Source organism: Sphaeramia orbicularis, chromosome 5 (genome assembly GCF_902148855.1).
Source record: "Sphaeramia orbicularis chromosome 5, fSphaOr1.1, whole genome shotgun sequence".
Classification (NCBI taxonomy): Eukaryota; Metazoa; Chordata; class Actinopteri; order Kurtiformes; family Apogonidae; genus Sphaeramia; species Sphaeramia orbicularis.
The window spans coordinates 46,639,073-46,659,318 of NC_043961.1; the positions used below are offsets into that span (position 1 = coordinate 46,639,073).

The 20,246-nt window shown below is 38.2% G+C and overlaps 1 protein-coding gene across 3 annotated transcripts in view; it reads right to left on the bottom strand.

Annotated features, from left to right (window-relative positions):
• Positions 1-2,544: 2,544 nt before the first annotated feature.
• The window catches only part of LOC115419409 (zinc finger E-box-binding homeobox 2), a 34,003-nt gene continuing 16,301 nt past the window's right edge, over positions 2,545-20,246 (bottom strand). The window contains exons 1-8 of one of the 3 annotated variants that reach the window (XM_030134156.1): positions 18,572-18,691; positions 14,365-14,619; positions 11,587-11,796; positions 10,255-10,448; positions 8,902-9,013; positions 6,175-7,613; positions 5,440-5,623; positions 2,545-4,323 (exon numbers count right to left, since the gene is read on the bottom strand). In XM_030134156.1, coding sequence (XP_029990016.1) covers positions 3,677-4,323; positions 5,440-5,623; positions 6,175-7,613; positions 8,902-9,013; positions 10,255-10,448; positions 11,587-11,796; positions 14,365-14,404 — 2,826 coding nt within the window. In that variant the 5' untranslated portion in view covers positions 14,405-14,619; positions 18,572-18,691 and the 3' untranslated portion in view covers positions 2,545-3,676. Of the gene's footprint in view, positions 4,324-5,439; positions 5,624-6,174; positions 7,614-8,901; positions 9,014-10,254; positions 10,449-11,586; positions 11,797-14,364; positions 14,620-18,571; positions 18,692-20,246 lie in introns of those variants that run through there. The other 2 variants (XM_030134157.1, XM_030134155.1) reach the window with 2 other exon arrangements.

Consider the following 20,246-nt stretch of genomic DNA (forward strand, 5'->3'; position numbering starts at 1 on the left):
TATCAAAGCCTCACCAGCCAATTGTTAGTGCTACAGCTGACTAAATGCTGCTGATGCATGGCACCCAAAACTACCCTAGCCTACGTCACCCGACATGATTTGTTAATGTTACGGTTAACCAAGTATTTACTCACCCAACCGTTTACCTAAAGCTCAGAGTATCAAATATCTGCAAAACTGCACATCTCCTCCATGCTGCAGCCACATACACAAGTACATAGGCATCAACCGGCCACCTCTGATGAATCATCATGCAAATAGACAGACCCACAAAAAAGTTACAGTAACAAAGTACTTCGCAGATCAAGAGTGATGATGGAAACTGTTTACTGTGATGTCCCATGCCACAGCTAAGCTTCTAAACTATCCTTGCTCGCAGACATTGCATTTACACTGAAACTTAAAAAACACCAAATTTGATAGTTTCAGATTTTTTTATCCTTAAATTGTAACAACTTTAAACCACATCCAATTTCAAAGCCAGTCACACTGCACAATGTGTTAAACATTTTCTAGCATTAGGTTTCAAATAGAACTAGAAGAAAATCAATAAAATACAACATTCTGGTGGCAAAATATGTACAGTTTTATTACAGATATTCACAAACATGCAAAAAAAATATATAAAAAGTTAATACAAAACTTGCATTTGTGCTGGTAAAAAAATGTAAAAATACTGCTTAATATAAAATGGTTGCAGACACAGACACAGGAAGAACTATGCAAGAGCAGGGTGATAGTTAACGTGTCATGTATGCATAAATTTGGTGCTAAACACACACACACACACACACACACACACACACACACACACACACACACACACACACACACACATTAAGGACAAGAAGAAGTGTCTTTGGCACACAGTTTGCATGAATGCTACAAGCTTAGTCACACCTCATGCACCACTGTCTTATCTCCTTGTACCAAGGCTTTGTCTGATTACTCACAGTGTCTAAGTACATCTAAGGCACTTTTCACGTTGACTACACCACAGTCAGAAAGGGGAAGTTAAAAGTGATACATATATATGTGTGCCCTGAGTCTTGACCCTCTTGCCACACCTCAGCAGACAGCATAAAAATGTGAGACATTATTGTTCTGGGCATGCAGAATAAGGTTGAAGCACACGTAAATAATTACAAGAAATAACAGACATTTGAGAATTAAATGCAACATAACAGCTCTGTGTGAATAGACAGTGCAAGTTTTTTCCCGACAACAAAGGAAAAACCAAGAGGACTGACCTCATCTTTTGCCCCTTTTAACCTTCCATACAAAATTACTGTCCTACACAAAAGCATGCAATTAAAAAGGTGCAGTCCACTGCTTTTTGTCTAAAACAATAAATAAATCCACCTCTGACAAATACTCAGAAAGGAAATTCTTCTTTCCTTGTTCCTAACTCTAAAAACACTGCCGGTTATTTAGGCACTAACCATCAGAGTAAACCTGAAGAAACAAGCTGGTTTTACCTAGTAATTTCACAGCATGAAGAACAACCGTTCAGGCAAATACTTTGATTTTCTTAAACACACTGGCTTTGGGACGATATATTAGCTGCAAGTGTAATATTATTTAAAACACTACTAATATATATATTAAAGTACACATATTAATTAACTGGTTGTAAGTCAGCATTCATATCAGTAGCATATTAGCTGTTATTAGTCATTACAAAGCATGTGTATGATTATATTCTACTGGTTCATTAAATTACTTGAATGATTTTTCTTCTGATATACTAATTATTGCTTATTCATAGTAAGATGTATATTCATTTTGGTTTTTAAACCTTACAAAAAATTTTATACACAACAGCCTTCTAACTAGATTATGCAGTGTAAGGCCTTATGTAGCCTTATATACAGTAAGTGGACACAAAAAAGTATTTAGAAATAAGAGTCACAGTTATAGTGTTGTCAGTGTCTTGTAAACTTTCTGATATTGGTGTAAGTAAAACTTTTGTGTAATTAATTCTATGCCCCATTGGAAAAGAAAAAAAAAAAAAAAAAATCCCAGTTAGCTATCCAACCTACATTGCAGCCATTGATTGTTACTGGCTAACACTGTCTAGCTTTCTATAAAATATCAGCAGACTAAAGATGTGTTTCATCTTTAACTAGTCATAAATAGCTTTGTTATCTATCTGCTTATTCAAAAACAGACTGATCGTGAAAGTTACTAAAAATTCATACTAGAGAAGTTATACACATTTTGTAATTGAGTTATTGGCACATTATTTGATATTATTTAATTTTATTGTTATTTTTAATTTTAATGTTATCTAACCAGCTAATACACTTTGCTAATACATTTAGCCCCAGTGACAGCAAAGTCAGTGTCACTATCAATGTGATTTATCACTCCTACATGGTCTTAAAAAAATTCCTGAAGAAAGATCTGCTTTGAACTACATTTTCTAATAATAATAATAGATTGGATTTCTAAAACACATTACATTTTTGATCCATTATTCATTCACTCTCACATTCACACACTGGATGACCCACTCTACCTCCTGAGCCACAGCCCCTAATAGTAATTACTGGTTATTTTCATTCACATTTATGTGAAAGCTTAATCAGACGCTCATCTTTATCATCATATATTATCATACTTTTTTTTTTTGTATCCGGCTTCCAGATGCCTTAATACTTTCTGGTTGTGAATAATCATTAACACTCTTAACATTCTTGTATAATGTATAGTAACACTAAAGCTAGAACTGTTTATGTGTTTGGATACTATTAAGATTTGTATTTTTGTATTTTACTGCCCTGTGTAAGAAGAGATCACACTGCATGTAAAGTGTGTTATTCATGCACATACACTACTTTCTTATCCATGATCAGTAATTGTGATTAGGATGTTATTGAAGGCTAATTGTTGATGGAAATAATAAGTGCTTTGAAATGACTAATATTAGTCACCATGCCAATTATATGAATGCTAATGAGCAATCAGTTAATAATGTATGTGTACATTAATATACAATGCTACCAAAAGATTTTTACAGATATTCTTCATTTCTTAAAAGAGAGGTAAAGACATGTAGCCAGTAATACCACAGGATATTCAAAAGTCAATACTGCTTGCATGTATTAGGAAGAATAAATAGACTGACAGAGCATCTGCAATTTATGCTGCATATTTAACCTTTAACCTCTGGCCTTGCATCACTTGAATTGTGCTACAGCAGCAAGCTTGTAACTGAGATAACATTGCAAAAATAAAATAGTCAAGAGAGATACATCAAGTCATATTTTGCATGATCAAAAAATATTTTCAGAGTTTCTAAAAGCTCTATGATTCAATCATCTGGATTTTAGGTCTTAAAATGTCATAAAATGTCTATGCAATTTTGACAGGTTTTGAAATTTAACTGGCTTTATTGCTGGGTTAAGCCTGTTGAAAAATCAGCATCACTAAAGTATGATCCCATTCATTCTGCTTTTATAAAGCCTTTAAAATCTTCATAGATTTAACTAATTGAAACTTGCAGAAACCCTGGTTTTGTATCGTCACATTTATTTGGTTTCATATGGCTTCATCCATTCAAATGTCCATTTTACCATATTTAAATACAAGTAAAAAGTTGAACTGTAATGTGTAAGAGGAAAATGTCTCAGCTATATACAGTATAGGCTTTGTAATGGCTTGTTAAGTCACCCTAGGTTTCTATCCTGGGTAACTGTGACTCTGTGATTTCAAAGCTCAGTTCACATTTGTCCAAGTCTCTGTTCTGGTCTGCAGTGTCTCTATCCCATATGTGGCTCTCCACACTGTCAGCATGGTTTTCCACATTGCAACTGTTTCTCTCATTCTGCTCTCCACTTTTTCCTACCAGTGATTCTTGGATTTGGTTAATTTCCAGCCCCTCTGGTACCCCTGAAAAACTCACATTTGCCTCATCGTCATGACCATCACTTGTCCCTGCCTCTTTATCCTCCTCCTCTTCCTCTTCCTCTTCCTCCTTCATTGGCTCCTGAACTCCATCCAGGCTGGAATCGCTCAGGAAGGAGTGTGGTGTTTGGGTGTCCTCCATGGACAGAGGTGTCTCTTCTGCCAGGCGACCGCTAAAATTAACCCCTGGGGTAAGAGGCATCTCCTCCTGATCTTGGTCTGGATCCTGGTCTTTGCTGCAGTAAGCGTAGCGGTGGTTCATGTGCTGCGAATAGGAACCGGAGTGAGAGAAGCGCTTGCCACATTTGTCACATTGGTAGGGTTTCTCTCCAGAGTGTAGGCGGCTGTGTTCGATGAGATGGTGCTTATGTTTGAAAGCCTTGTTGCAGATCTTGCACTCATGAGGACGTTTGCCTGTAATAAAAAGAAATGCTTTTTAATTTTCTGTAGAAAAAATGGACTAGCTTTAAATAAATGATTCAAGATGTTCTCTCAATGGGCAGTAGCCATTTGGGGTTGAGCAATGATTGGCCTGGCTGAATATCTGATTTAATATTTAGCATTTTTACTTTTTTTCCCCCCTCTTTTTTCTAACTACTTGTTAAAACACTCCAACTTGGGCTGTGATGCAGCTGCTTTTCTCTGTTTCCACTCACCACAGACATCACAGCAGATCTGACCTCTTACAGCAGAAAACACATGGGTGTAAATCGTATCATTAATAATGGCTGCATCCCAATGATGTGTATCCATTTGAGGCCTCCAGGGGCACCAAAAAGGAACTGAGCCATCGCTAATGTTATCAGTACCGACTGTGCTTTGTCTACTTTTACCAGCCAAAATGACTGGTGCGAAAAAGGTCTGTTCATGTGGTCTAAAGCAAGCGCTATCTGATTCATTACACATCACGAGTCACAGCCTATCTGCTGCCAATGTTGCAAGCAAATTTCACAATCCTTCATGTTTGAGGCTACTCATATGCTGACTATACACAGTTTGAGACAATCAGGTACTATGCAACCAACTGTGCTACCAACACCTATGTTTTCTGTTATGTATTTTAATCATTTAATACAGCACAGAAAAAAGCATTTTAGTCAAACCTAATAATGGATTTGATTAATATAGTGATTTTTAAAGCCCTTGAAGTATTTTACATTGGATCCATTATTCATTCACTCTCGCATTCAAACTATAGCTGGGGCCACAATTGCCCAGGGGCAGACTGACAGAAGCATAGCTGTCAATCAAACGTCCCCACCAACTACCACCAAACATTCATACATCACTGTGAGTGACACCGGATGTGGAGGCAAGGTGGGTGAAGGGTCTTGCCCAAGGACACAATGGCACATGACTAGGAAGAGAGCAGGATTTCACCTACTAACCCTCTGGTTACTGGACAACCCGCTCTACCTCCAGCGTCACAGCTGCCCATAAATAGGTATTTTTCTTCCTCATAAATATCTTGAAACATGACACACTTAGTAATCAAAAAACATAAGTCAGTGTGGTAGATGAACTACAGACCTGTATGCTCATATTTGTGTCTTAGGAGGGAGCTGCTCTTCTGGAAGGTTTTTTCACAGATGTCACACGCATATAGCCCCTCATCCGTTTTCTTCAGTCTCTTCCTCCCTGGTCCACCTTCGCTATCAAGACTGTCGTCCATTAAAGACAGGTAGTCCAAAGCTCCACGGCTTAATGCCTCCCCCTATGATTACAGGACAACAATTATTTCTGTACTTCTAAATATTCTTACCATGGAACCTACAAAGTCTTATTTTGTAGTGGGGTTTAGAGACAGGAGTACTGACATGGAAACTAAGCAATGGACTCACAGACAGGCCTTCCCAGTGTAACTGAAATTGTTAAGTCGTGGTCTCATAGTCAACATGCTCCTTTGACAAAAACAGTAACATAAATCTGTAATCAGTCTACTGCTGCTCCAATCAATTTGTTTGTGGTATTGTGTGACTTTGGTGTTTCCCTAACTGATGTGTGATCTCTTTCTGTTCTGATTTTGTCAAAGATGTCTACAGCTTCGGTTTCCTGTTGAAAATGGCTGTCTGGCAGCATGGTAGAGGTCAAAATGTTGTACATATATAGTACACTTAAAAAGATACTGTTTTCCTTCTCTGTGCTTCTCTAAAATTTAAATGGAGTCCACTTAATAACCTTGTACCAACACACTTTGAATAATCTGAAACTGTAAATGTTTTTGTGCAATTGTGTGTTACACCACTTAAACCTGGTTATACTCACCATTAGAGCTTGTCTCTCTTGGTGGATCTTTTTCAGTGCAGCCTCTGCATCCGTCTCCATCATGTAAGCAATAGGAGAGAGAAACCCTGGACTGTTTGCTGCCTGGCTAAATGGAAGCGATGTGAGGCCATCAGGTCCTGAAAGCCCTAAACCAGACTGATTGAAAAGAGGAAATCCACTGTACACTGAGCCTGGAAACACAGGAGCTCCAGCCCCGCTGTAGACTGGGTGATGATGAAGGGGTAGAAATGAAGGTTGGGTGGGACTGAGTTTCCTAAGCTGATGGGGTGCAGTCTCTCTCCTCTCTCCCCTGGTGCTGCCATTGACAGCTTTGTTTCTTACGTCTTTGTCTGAGAGCTGCTTGGGCAGGGAGAGGTCTAGAGGCTCGTTCTGTGCAGACCAGGGGCTGCCGGTGTGATTTTGAGGAGAGGGGAGTTCAGGAGGACAGTTAGTGAGGTCTAGGCAAACAGGAGAACCAAACCTTGAAGAAGGAGCACTCCTTCTGGGTCGAGGTGATGATAACTCTGTGGAATGGTTAATCAGCTGACTGGGGCTACCTCGCTCCTGGACTGACCAGTATGGATGTGAGGACAGGGGCTCATGACGGGGCTGTGGCGTAGACTGCATCGCAACTAAAAGCTGCTGTGGTACAGAGTGCCAACTGGGCTTCTGTGATGGTGATTTGTTTCTGGAGAGACCATTTGTGACCTCACTAGGTTTACTGTTCTCTGGCTGAAACCCTGATCTAGAGAAGAATAAAGGTGATGTGTGCTCTTTGTGATCAGGTACCTCCACTGCCTCTCGGTTCATCTTACAGAGGTAGCGCTCGTGCTGTAGGAGTACCGCCACATTAGGAAAAAGCTGGGAGCACCAGCGACATGATACCCCTTCACCTGACCTCACTGCCTCTCTTCTAGCATCAGCTACTCCTCCATTGAAAATCCCCTTCTTATTCTCCATTGTTGCTTCCATTTCCTCATCTTTATTGACCTCCCTGTTGAGCATCTTCTGTAGCACCTGCTCAAACTTGGTTCCAGAGTTGAGATAAGGCAGGAGGGTGGTCCCTTTGAGTATACTGGCTCTGAGAGAAAGGTCAGATGAAGGGTCCCAAAGATGAGCAAGGTCTGTTGGGTAGCCTATGTGATTCTGGTTAGCATCCTCTGGTGCTTGCCCTAACGACCTGGTATTATCTTGGTTCTGAGAAGCTAACAATGAGCCCTTATCGTTAAGGCTTCTCCCTCCGCCTGCAGAGGGAGATATTGGAAATGAATGGTGAAAGGAGCTTTGGTTATGACCGTTTAATGTTCCACTGGCTCCTCCTGCATTCATCCCGCCACTTGCTCCACCACTAAGGCACTTTTTGCTACTTAAGTGGGAACTGTAAGAACCAGAGTGAGAGAAACGCTTCTTGCAATTGGCACATTCGTAAGGTTTCTCACCTATAGGAAAGCAGAGAGAAGAGATTCAAATGATTTTATTTGCAGATGACATATCATGTTGTTTCCTATGGAAAGTTTTAGCACAATGATTTGAAAAGCAAATGAAGAGCCTACATGCATATTCATATGATTTCAGATTAACAAACTCTGCCCTGATATGAAATGAGAACTGTGAATTCATTTAGATGTATCCACTCTCCTTGCATCTTTATCTGATGCTTCTTGATGTTGAGTTATAACCAAAACATGTTTTGTGAGGTCACATTGGCCTTGGCCTTTGACCTCTGGCCACTAAAATATGACAGGGACTAACCCAGCAACAGACGAGCCTTACAGAGATGTGTGGAATCTAAAATTCTAACGTTGTAATAGTCTTTAACAAAAGGAATGTAGTATACAAAGGAAAATTCCAAAATATAACTTAATTTACTTGAATGAAAATCCTAGGAGTCACAGTAGGATACAGAATATTAAACTGGTCTGGGAAAAAATACCATGAGGTTATTCACTTTCCTAAGAAGAGATCTGATGAATCATTTTTTATTTTATCTTTTAATAACAGCTGAATTTACCTCAATATTGTTATACTGTTTGAGCCACCACCTGCCTCACTTATCTCAAAATCTGAAAGACTGTTCCTTTCTCCATTGTTCAAGAAACCTGACTTTGCACAGATGTTTTACTGACGCTGCATTTTACATTTCATTATATATTTATAGTGCTTGCTCCAGGGGAAATCCAGTGGCAGCACATGTACCAAATGGCTCGAAGCCTTATCTCAGTGCCCTGGGTTTGATTCCCAGCCTAGATTCTATGCTGCATGTCATCCCACCTTTATCCATATAATGTATGTAAGAGTTTACTACCACGATCACATTACATTACGCTATCCTTACTCAGAAAACTTTCAAAAAGGACTTTAATTAGAAGGATTAACATCACTTTATGGATTTCATTGTAACACATCTGTACCTTTAAATATGAACAAATATGTATGCAATTGGTATATTTCTTCATATGACTATTCATATTTATATTTTCCAAATGTAGTATTGGCTTCTAGCTTCTCCTACACAGTGTTCAAAATTATAAACTGTCTGTGTCTCTGTAGAAATAAACAAAATGCTAAAATCACATTGGTTAGAAAATATCTTTAGTGTGGTTACCTAAAAATGACACTGAATACCATTTCACTCTATACTAAACTGACACAACAAGAACAGGGTACAGAGGAGACAATAGGAAATTGATGGGTGAGTCCAGCTGGTTTAACGTTGTTTCATCTTACCACTGTGGATACGGAGATGCTCTTTGAGGTGGTGTTTGTACTTGAATGCTTTCCCACATTGCAGACATTTGAACTTTCTGGTCTCCACGCCTTGGTCCAAAGTGATGGCACTCTAAGGACGAGAGGATACTGTTGTCAGCGCAGGGACTTTACTGGACAATTCGGACGGTTTCAGCAGGAAAACACAGGTGATCTGATTAATATTATCAAGGAATCAGCTCCAGCAGTCCCATAAAAACATGCTGGGGGAATACATGAATTAAACAAAACCCTAAAACTGATGCATCTAAATGGATTGCAGTTGGTGTAAATTAAAGGAATCACACCTCTCTATTTCTGCTGTAATGAGTCATAGTATCTGCTCTAAAAAGGACAGCTGACTTTATTTATTTATATTTATTTGAGGAGATACAGTAGAAGAGCTTTGGTTATTGGTTATTAGAGTGGAGGCAGTTGTATGAATGTGGCGTGAGTGTGTGTGTGTGTGTGTGTGTGTGTGTGTGTGTGTGTGTGTGTATGTGTAGGTGTGTGTGTGTGTGTGTGCGTGCATGTGAGGGTGTGTGTGTGTATGTGTGTGTGCGTGTGTGTGTGTGTGCGTGTGTGTGTGTGCGTGTGTGTGTGAACAAACATCTGTTAGGCTGTTCATCTGAAGACCAGCAAATGGTGAGCTCAACTACTGATGAATAAAACTGAACTCTGATTATGTAAAGTGAAAGTTGAAAAAGTTAAGGCACAAATTTTACCCTTCTTTATTTTATTGACCTAAGAATGGATCATTCATTCATTCATTTTCCGACCAGTTTAATCCTTGTGAGGGTCGTGGGGCCAGCAGAGCCTAGCCCAGCTACCAAAATGCAAAGGACAAGTAACCTGTGAAGGTGTATGCGTTTGGACAGTGGGAGGAAGCTTTAGAACAAGGAGAAAACCCACAAAGACACAGAGAGAACATGCAAACTTCACTGAGAAAGGCCCTGCTGGCCAAAAGAATGGATCCAAATCTTTTAGGTGCTTTGCTGTGAACTCAGAAACTTTACAATTTTTTTTCTAAATTATAACATTGCACTAAGACGTCTCAGACTTCAAAATTATTTTTTTGTGTTGTTTTTATGTCTGACCATTTATTGACCCACATGAGGAAATTACATATTGATTCGATGTCTCCACATATGATGATGTGATGAAACATGACATTTCGATAGAACTGAAAAGCTCAGAATTTCAGTGACAGTGAAACACATTTAAGTGTACAGAGTTACAATCAGCTTGTAATACAAAATGAGAATATTCATGTGTATGTGTGTATGTGTATATGTGGATGTGAATGATGATTTACTGCTTCAAGGTGGATCTCACCTTCTCCTGAACCTGGTTGTGAAGCGCCAGGTGCCGCTCCATCTGCGCCCTAAGGGTGGCAGTGTATCCACACAGTGGACAAACCATCTGGCCCCCCTCCCTCTCCTGACAGTACTTGATATGGTCCCTCAGAGAGGCTCCTCGCTGGTATGTCCTGTGGCAGAACGGACAGGCCTGCTGGCTCCTCCCTGCATCTGGAGTGCACACACCCACACACAGAGGTGACATGTCAAATCGACTGTGGAAAGTTTCACTGAATTCATTACATTCAATCTGTCCATCCATCCAGATGCAAAGAACATTGTACACTAGTCCTGCTGGGACTTTTGTGTGCCACCTTTGAGATAAATGTCATGTATTTTACATAATTTGGTTAGAATAAACATCAATAAAGTATTAATATAACAAAAATATCGCCTATGTTCAACATGCGTGAATATGGGACTGTGTTCAGGCAGCAGTGGTTGTTTAACTGATGTGCGATGGTTTTCTTTTCCATTTTATCAGAATAACATTAGCATGCACAAACTGATATGTATCGCTGCTCTTTATGGTCGATCTGCAGCTGTGTTTCGCTTCAAAAGTTAAAATGTCTAGCCGCAACAGATTTGACCATGGTTATTATCGTTACATCGAAAATAACGAAACCTAGATGTGAAAAAACATTTTCATAAACGAAAAAAAAAAATCTTGCATGTTTACAAAACTGATATAAGTACAGTCAAATTATAGAGAAAATATGTTTAATTTCTGTCTTTGTAATCTCAATGGATCAACCCACTAGAGTGTGGGTTGAGGTATAGTGTTTTTTTTAGTTTTTTGGGTTGGTTTTTTTTAAACAACCTGCATTTCACCCCAGAGGCAGAGTTACACACATTTGTATCTTCTGCTGATTCTATTTGCAAATATTTTTGCCCATATCTACATTTTATGTACAGTTGTTGTTGTATCTGGTTGAATTCTTCTGGTAAATGACACAAACACACTGCCTGACACATCTTTTATAGTTGTCTTTTGTGGGTGGTTGATCATCCATCCTAAGTGAATACATATGATGTTTTGTTGAGTTTTTATTACACAATACTTTTTTGTGACTTTTGAATCACACCCTTAACAAATACCCCATATTACAAAAAAGACTGAGACTAATTCTGAAAATATCAAAATATGTTCAAAAACTGCTTTAAGAACTTATGAAAGCTAGCCTGAAATTGACAACAAGAAGCTGAAATTAAAAAAATAAAACAGATGAAAAATGAAAAGCTATCATAACCTTCTTTTTTCACATGACTGGCATGATTTTCCATCGTGTCCCCTGTCGTATGATCCTACCTGCTCCGTCTGGTGGGTGGTGATGAGCTCCTGGAGACCAGATGGCCGGCGGCAGCTCATCATGTCTGCTGCTGTGATGGAACATCGCTGTGCTGCCGTTTTGGGTCAGATGGTCCAACAAACTTGCTGAGTTAGAGGCCTTCCTCAACTGGGCCAGGAACTCATAGTGGGCCAAGTCCTCTAAGGCATTCTGGGAGTCTGAGTTTTTACCTGGGAACACAGATGAAGGCAGAGGAAATTAAATATTACTTGAAAATATTACTTAACCAGAGCTTTGAAATAAAATGCATGTGAAATGTAGCAGTAAAACACCAACAAAAACAGGAATGTAGCATAATGGTAATAAACATGTAGAAGATAAAGCAGAAGCAGAATCTAGGACAAGAATAATGACAGTAATATGGAAACTTAAGTGAGCAACAGCCGCTTTTTCCCTTACGTGGGTCTTAACCACAGCTTTGATTTTAGATGAATGAGAAATGTAAGCAGCTTTTACATATGATATAGTTTACTTTTTTGTCCAGCTGATAATACATTTTACATCCATATGGGCATTAAAAGTAGTCTGGGTAAAAATATTAAAAAGAAATGAAAATGAAAATGTACATATATATAGTCAGTATAATTCTGGTAGTGACATTTGCAGGAAAACAATGTTTCTACCAGATCAAAAGCCTGACTGGGATCAAAGTCCCTGTTTAAAGACAAATCTGTCCTATGGAGATGCATAAAGTCTGAGTTAAAACAAAGCAAAATAAGAATTATATAAGAGTTTATATATATATATATATATATATATATATATATATATATATATATATATATATATATATATATATAGCATTTGACTGAAAAAAAATAAAGCAATGACTTGTCTTTTGCAGGAATCTTTACCAATAAAACAGGATTTGTAACCCACAATATTTCATTATCAAAGCTATGATATTTTACCTTCATCAATAAAATACTGCAGTAAGAATAGCCTACAGATATGAAATCAAAGTCAAATAAATGAAAATATCAGTGTAGTGTTGTTTCGGTGTGTGTTTGTGTGCATGCCTTACTCAAACTATGGATTCCTAGTATAATGCAGACCTAGAGAGGATTTAGAAAGTGACACTTTGGAACTGAATCTAGAATTGACTTGTTTACTTAGAGACTGACAGATAAAACAATGTATCAGCAAACTGTGTTGCCAGATATAAAACAAGATATTAATTTACGTCTTGGAGCACAGTGACAGGCAGAGACGGAAAGCCACAGATGAATGCGAAGAAGAGAGGGCGCCTCCTATCACAACCCAAGCCAGTCAGCTTTGCTTACAGCGACTTTAAGGAAGATTTTTCAAATGTTTGCAGATGTTGGCATATTTTGAGCTGTTTTTTATGTGGTGAAGGGAAGAGCCTGTGCGGTTTAGTGTTGTAAAAACTCAGCTTTGCCTTCATCAGGCAAGGCCAAATCACACGAGGCGAGGGAGCTAAGTGATTGTTAGTAGGCAAGCCGCGTGAGCCTTTGATCTCCCCTAAATAAAAGGGAAAGCCTCACGTCGCGCAATGCTGATTTCAGTACCGTAACGTCACCTCTTTGATGCATGGAAATATTGTGACATTGTGTGGGATGAGTTCTTTTGTCATGCTTTCAGAAGGCTGCCTTTTCAAAGAGAAGAGTGAAAAAAGGAGCAGCTTGTAGGGAAGGCATGGTTTCACAAGGAGCTGATATGAAGGTGTATCTAGGGGGCTCCAAGAAGCATCATGAGACTAAAAGAGACTTGCATCATAACACTGTATATTTGTTTACACATACTGTAATATCCAACACAGTAGCTTCACACAACTGTCTGAATGTGACCATACTTAGAACTATATTTGACATTTTAATGCTGTCTGAGCCATAAACTTCTCTATGAACAGATGGACAGATAATCTGTAGTTTCATTTTTCTAGATCCGCAGCTCATAAACTGTTATAGAATTAACAAATAATAATATCAAAATGCTAGTGTGAAAGAATATATTAACAAGCAGATTCTTAAATGGGTTTTGCTCTTCCTTATTTATTTATTTTTTTTAACAAATTTGGGAGCAAATTAATTAACTGTTATAAACTGTGATAGTGAGAGAATCAGCAAAGGCTCACAGAAGAAATGAACAATTCCAAAAATTTTGCCTCCAACTGTAGGTGTTTCTACTGTATTTCTATTGTACTAGTGTGTTTCTATAGATTTTTTTTTTCTATTTTTGTATGGTAATAGGGTATTTTATTGTATTCCCATATTGCAATATGGTACGAGGGCTGTTCAATAAGTTCATGGCCTCACCCAGAAATACTGGTTGTTATAATACAGGATGTTACATTCTTTCGTGATGGGATAGTGATGCTTGAACATCGATGGACCAAGTGCATTGCTGTAAATGGAGATTATGTTGAAAAATAAAATATAAATTATCAGTCTGTGTTGTTCTGTTCTGGGTGAGGCCATGAACTTATTGAACAGCCCTCGTATTTTATGGTATTATTATATTCTAATAGTTTTTCTTATTTTATTTTTCTTTTTTTTCTCATTGTATATCATATTGCAATATGGTTGCAATAGGGTTTTTTTTAAAAATATATTTCTGTATTATAACAGGGTGTTTTCTTGCAGTTTTATATTGTTACTGTGTATTTTATTGTATTTTTACTGTACTTTCTACTTTTGTGTCATAATGATGATACTTAGAGAGAACCAGTATCCTAGACAATACAATGTCATAGTTGATTTTCCGAGTGTCTGACTTACGGTACATCCTCCCTCCTTCCTGATCCCCCTCCCGGTCCATGATGGCTGTGGGCGTGGTTTCCTCTGCGGCCTCAGCCTCGGGACTGAGGCTTCGTGGCCTTACTGAGTGAACGGGGCTGCCAGGCTCCTCTGTTCCCTCGCTGGGCGTCAGGCTCGTCTTGTCCAGGCTCTCCTGGCAGTCCTGGGGCTCCAGGCTCCACAGGCCCACCTCATCCTCCCCCTCAGACCCCAGTGAACTCACCTGCTCAGCGTCTACTGTGACAAGAGAAGAAAAAGAGAAGATGAACTGTGAGGAGGAACAACAGACCTGCAGCCAACTCACAGCATGCTCAATAAAGATGTATGATTTTTGCCAAGTTTTATTGAATTTATCTTCAACACATGTCTTTAATGTAGACTGAGATGACAATTATTTTGTGGGGTCCAAATAAACAGTATTATTTTCTAGACCACAATTCAAAATGCACCAGACATATGTTTCTTCTTTATCATTTTAGATTCCATTTATTTAGTTTAGTTATAAAAGTAAAACCCTGAAAACAAAACCAAATGGGGGGAACATAAATAAAAATAAGAAAAACTATCATTTGAAATCCTGAAATGTGTCTTACATGAAAAAAGCAACTGTACTCTTATCCGTTTACAGATTTGCTATTGATCTGAGTTTTTACGTTCCAGTAAAGCAGGAGGAGTGAAATTGTGTTCATGTGTTTCTTATCATGATATATCTCAGATCAGATCATCAGCGTAGACACATGTGTTCAACATGCAACCTAACAATCGTGAAAAGGAAGATCCAGACGTTTAAAGGACAAGTCCCTTCATTTTAAAGTATTTTAGAGTGCTAACACCACAAATGTGCAACAGCGTGAACGGAAATATCACATCTAATTCAATTCTCCAATGCTCTGCTAAACAAACAGTTTTATGTTTAAGTTTAATATTAATTTTGGAACTCTTTACATAAAATAAATTAATGAAATACATCTAAAAATTAATTTCAAAAATTAATTATATTTTTAATAAAAATCATGACTGAGAAATAATTTAACAACAAAATACACCTTTATAATTTTTGTTCTTACTTTTTTGTTTCATCACCACTTTTAGTATTGAGAAGATTTGTCATTTTCACGTAAATTATCTGAAGTATTTCTCATTTTAGTCACATTATAAGTAAAATGGTTAAAAAGTACTCCTACATAAAGCAAAGTGTGAAAGGCAAGAAGAAAAAATATGTCTTGTCATGTTAACAATACACATATGGTACGTAACTTGTACTTCAATCTGCACAGTGTAGCAATAAAAAAACACTGTAAATAAAATATAAGTTCGAAGTGTACCCTCGGTGCCCGGACTGGAGCAGAAGTGGAAAGGAGCATTACTTTTTCCCATGGCAGAGACAATAAATGGCAATCACAAACACATGCCTGGGATTTCAGCTGTAGGCTCTTATTTCCAAAGCTTTTTCTGAGGACTCTGTTTTCCTCTCACTGATTGGCAATATCTAATCACAACCAAGTAATGACCATTTAAGAACACAAATAGACCCCTTGCCAGTTCCTTTGAAATATATCATCAGAGAAAGCCAAGCCATTGTCGTGTGGGGGTGTTGAGGGGTGTGTGGTGGGGGGAGTGACAGACTGTGCCAACTTACAATGAAAGGGCCAACTCTTCTTCTAGTGTTTTAAAAGTAAGATCTGATGACGGTCACGAGGCAGTACTGTCATGCTTCTTATTAGTCCTGATAAATTTTTTTTCTCTTTGGCCATGAGAAATATGCATTCACAGCTCATTAAATTTCACAAAACACAAACAAAAAGTTTCCTCATTAAACTGTCAAAACAACACTCACTCACTCTCAAACACAATTTCCATTTTTGTTTGAGCAACTCCAAGTACACCATTATTGGCTTTCAAATAAACATAATTGATGAGTATTTTTGTTTTCAACTTCAGAAAGACAACTCGGAGTGACAAAAGCCAGTGACTACGCTGGGGGAAACATGTCAGTGACTCTACACCACACAGATAACACGCTCTCTCACTCTGTTACCGAAAGAGCAAAAAAAGGGGCCCATGCAAGGCCTACAAAGAGGAGGGGGGCGGCCCAAAAATCCCAAACACATACATCTCAAGTGAAGAGAGCCTTCACTATTTACTTCTGATCTCCTTATAATCATATTACAGCTGTATCTGTTTGTGTCAGCGTGTTGTTTGTCCTGCCCCAACGCCATTAAAACCCTGCACATTCAAAACTATGATTCACCCAAGATTCTGCTAACAAGGAGGGGAATGACTATCTTTCATGGGGGGTGAAATTGGTCATCAAATGTGCTTCCCTTAAACCAGGGAGCTATGAAGTTTTATGATGTAGTTGAGGTCGGCCTATCAGCCCCGCAGGAGTTTCCTGGGATGATAGCACATACCACCATGGTCTAAGAAAGAGCTAAATCTGGTCCAGATTAGCATCAAATTGGCCCTAATTTTCTCTCCCATGACAGTGAGTGACACTGAGCCTATATGTGCTGTCATTAAAACTGCACCGCGCTGGGATGGCTTTCATTAACTGCGCCGTTGATTTATTTATTTGGATAGTGATTGCATCCTTCAAAAAAAAGAGGCTTTTTTTTTTTGAGCAGGACATCTACATCTTTGAAGCCCAAGAGGTTTTGAAGTTTATGCTGTGTCAAGAAATGTGCATCAATTTTAAGAATGTAATTTGTGAAAGATGCAGGAACAGAAAATTCAGTTTAAAAAACAAGACTTGGTATTTTGCATGCACTGTACTGTGCGTGGGAAGATTGTGACTCATATCCAGACAACACTAACCGAACTGTGCTGCATCATGCTTGACAATGTCGATCACTCTGCCTTCTGGGGGCTCATTTCTGATGGTTTGACAACAGCAAGTGTGTTGAGATAAAACACTGCAGCACTATGTTCATCTGCCAGTCACCTTCCCCCCAATCTCACACTGACTGGAGATGACATAGATTGATGGACTGCTTGCCAGAGAAAAATGTCTCTATTTCTAGCAGTCACAGAGAGAAAAAAGTGCAATAGTCATATTGTGATCTGGATTCTTTTGATTTGAAGTGAAATTATCGCCTACATTAAAAAAAAAAAAAAAAATTCACACCAAACTCGGTTCTCATAGACAGACAGAGGACAGATCATGCCAGAGCACATTTATATAAAGAATTTTACCACAATAAAATACAAACCACAACTAAAAAAGTCACTGAAAATGAAGAAAAAAATTCATCCTGACTGTTCGCTTTGAGCTATGCAGAGAAAGTTTCAGCGCTGCTTTAATTCTACACTGTTTAAATCCCTGGAGGGAACCTACTGTACAGCAACACGCTAAGATGCAGTTTATTTTACGACACACATATGTGATCTGGTATTGACTTAGTAATTATGTGGCTAAATGGTAAAGCATGCAATAATTACCTAGAAATTACCTTGTTTGTTTCTTTTGGTTTTAAATGGCAACAAACAAGGCCGGGCCCAATTACCAGCACAATGTAATCCTTAACCATTGTGTTCACTTTAGAATCCCTGATTGTAATGTGATACTATTAATACAATTGAAGTGATATTTATACAGCATGACAACAGCTATTAAATGCACAATAAACCACTAAACAATAAAATAGATTTTTTTTTTTGGTAGCAGAAGAAAGCTCTTAACTAAATTTTAAAAAGCAGCATTTTCCACACGTTTGTAAAATGTACAAACATTACTTTGAATATGAATTAAATATTAGTTTGTGTAGATTTTTAAGTGGTAGATAGGATGAAGTAAAATATAAAATAATGTTAAAACATAAAGGCTTCTTGTAAAATAAACACTATTTTCAAGTATTTTCAAGAGAGCATGATGTGATGCATCAGTAAAATATTAGATAACATAGCTGTAAAAAAGTTTGACAAACTAATCAACTGATAATAAACTTATTGATCCATGAAATTTTGTAAGTTTAATCACTAGTTTGTGAGATTAGCTAATTATTTCATCCGATTTTACATTTATCTTACGTTTTAAATAATGTCACCTTCCATTATTACTTCATAGGTGCAACAGAAACTCAACGCTGGCCATTTCAACTCAATTAATCACCCCAGGACGTCCATAAAGAGGCACATGCTCAGTATAAAAAGGAAACACAGGAAGATGAATGTGTTGTCGTTTTTACAGTACCTACAAAAGTGGTTCACTGTGATGAGGTGAATCCATATTCATCTGCTGAGTCCGCTGACTTCTCTTTAAAAAATATCTCAGAAATCACCAATGCCCCTTAGAAAAATTGTCAGTGTAGGAGCGACCCTATTCATACCTGGTGCCTCGACAGTCATAACATAAGGCAGGGGAGGACCACAACCAAGAGCAAACACCTCCCACCTGATCTCCTTCATCTGAATAGAAACTCTCTCTCGCTCTCTCTGTCTCTCTCTCTCTCTTTCTGTGTGTCTCTCTCTCTCTCTTGCTCTCTGCCTATAATTACTATTGACTATGGCCCTTTGGTTTGGTTTAACCTGGTAAAAAAACAAAACAAAACAAAACAAAAAACACTGAAAGTGAAAAAGCACACAAATACCTACGTACTTGTGTTTTCTTAATTACTATATTCTGATTATGTTACTGCACCTCTCCCTTGACATGTTCAGCAAAAAATATTTATTTGATAAATCATCATTGTAAAAGCATAATACTGTTTGATACTAATAATAATCAAGAAAGAGTTTAATTTCAGCAACGAAAAAGCCTAACTGAATTTTCCCCTGGTGGTTACCTCATATCAGATTCAAACTCTTAAATTCACTTTATAATATGATGTTTTATAGATTATATTATGAATGCTGACAGCAAATTGAGGATTAAATGTTCCAAATTACATGTTAACCCATAGGAATGGTGGTAATGTGATGTTTTGCTGCAATTTTATTGCATTTCTGTGGCCAGGGAAGAGGAAGTGCAAACGTTCTTGCCTAATGATGGTGAAAATACCCACAGACACATTGATATGTGTCATACAGTCAAGTTTTAGTTCAATTGGTTACAGTTATTTTTTAGGTGTTTGGCAGAAAGCCACAAAGCAAGAGGCTGCAAATGGCTGCTGGCAGGAGTAAATGAGACTGAAACTGTGACACAGCGATGATAGGGACTGTAAAGGTCATATTATAACGAGGGGTGGAGGAAGAGATGCTCAAATGTGATGTGTAGTGCAGAATGTGACTTTGCATTCCTGCAGTGTACATGTATACAGTGCTGTGGTATGTATGTTAGAGAAGAGACAGGGGGACCCCAAATACCAAGCATAAAATGAACAGAGAGTAAGTAAAGAAATTTTGATGTGGAAAGATGAGAGAAGGAGAGAGAAAGAGACAGAAAGCAACAAATTGTCACACTGTCCCTGACACAAATCCTGCAACTGATGGCAAACTGTGAAAAACATGCTACAGACGGGAAATTCCCTCACCAAGCACACACTCACATACACACAAACAAGGCTACAGAGAATAGAGAAAAAACAAACAAACAATTTGTGTTGCAGGCAAAAACAGGGAGCAAGATCGGCCTGCTACTGCTGAGGACTACGGCACGATCAAAGGCAGTGCAGAAACACAGAGAATGTGTATGTTTGTGATGCTCCATGAATGTCGTAGCTGCTGTAAGAGATAGTAGAGTTAAAACCCAGGCAGAACCCCAGCTCAGTGCCTTTAGATGTCCTGCTCATTAGGAGACACCGCCCTGTCAGAGTATTTAAACCACCGCCACAGAATGTGCAGCCGTGGGGCAACATCAGAAGTTTCAAAGGCACAAAGGCATAATCAAGCTCTGCATATAAACAACAAGCTAATATTTTCTTCGTATA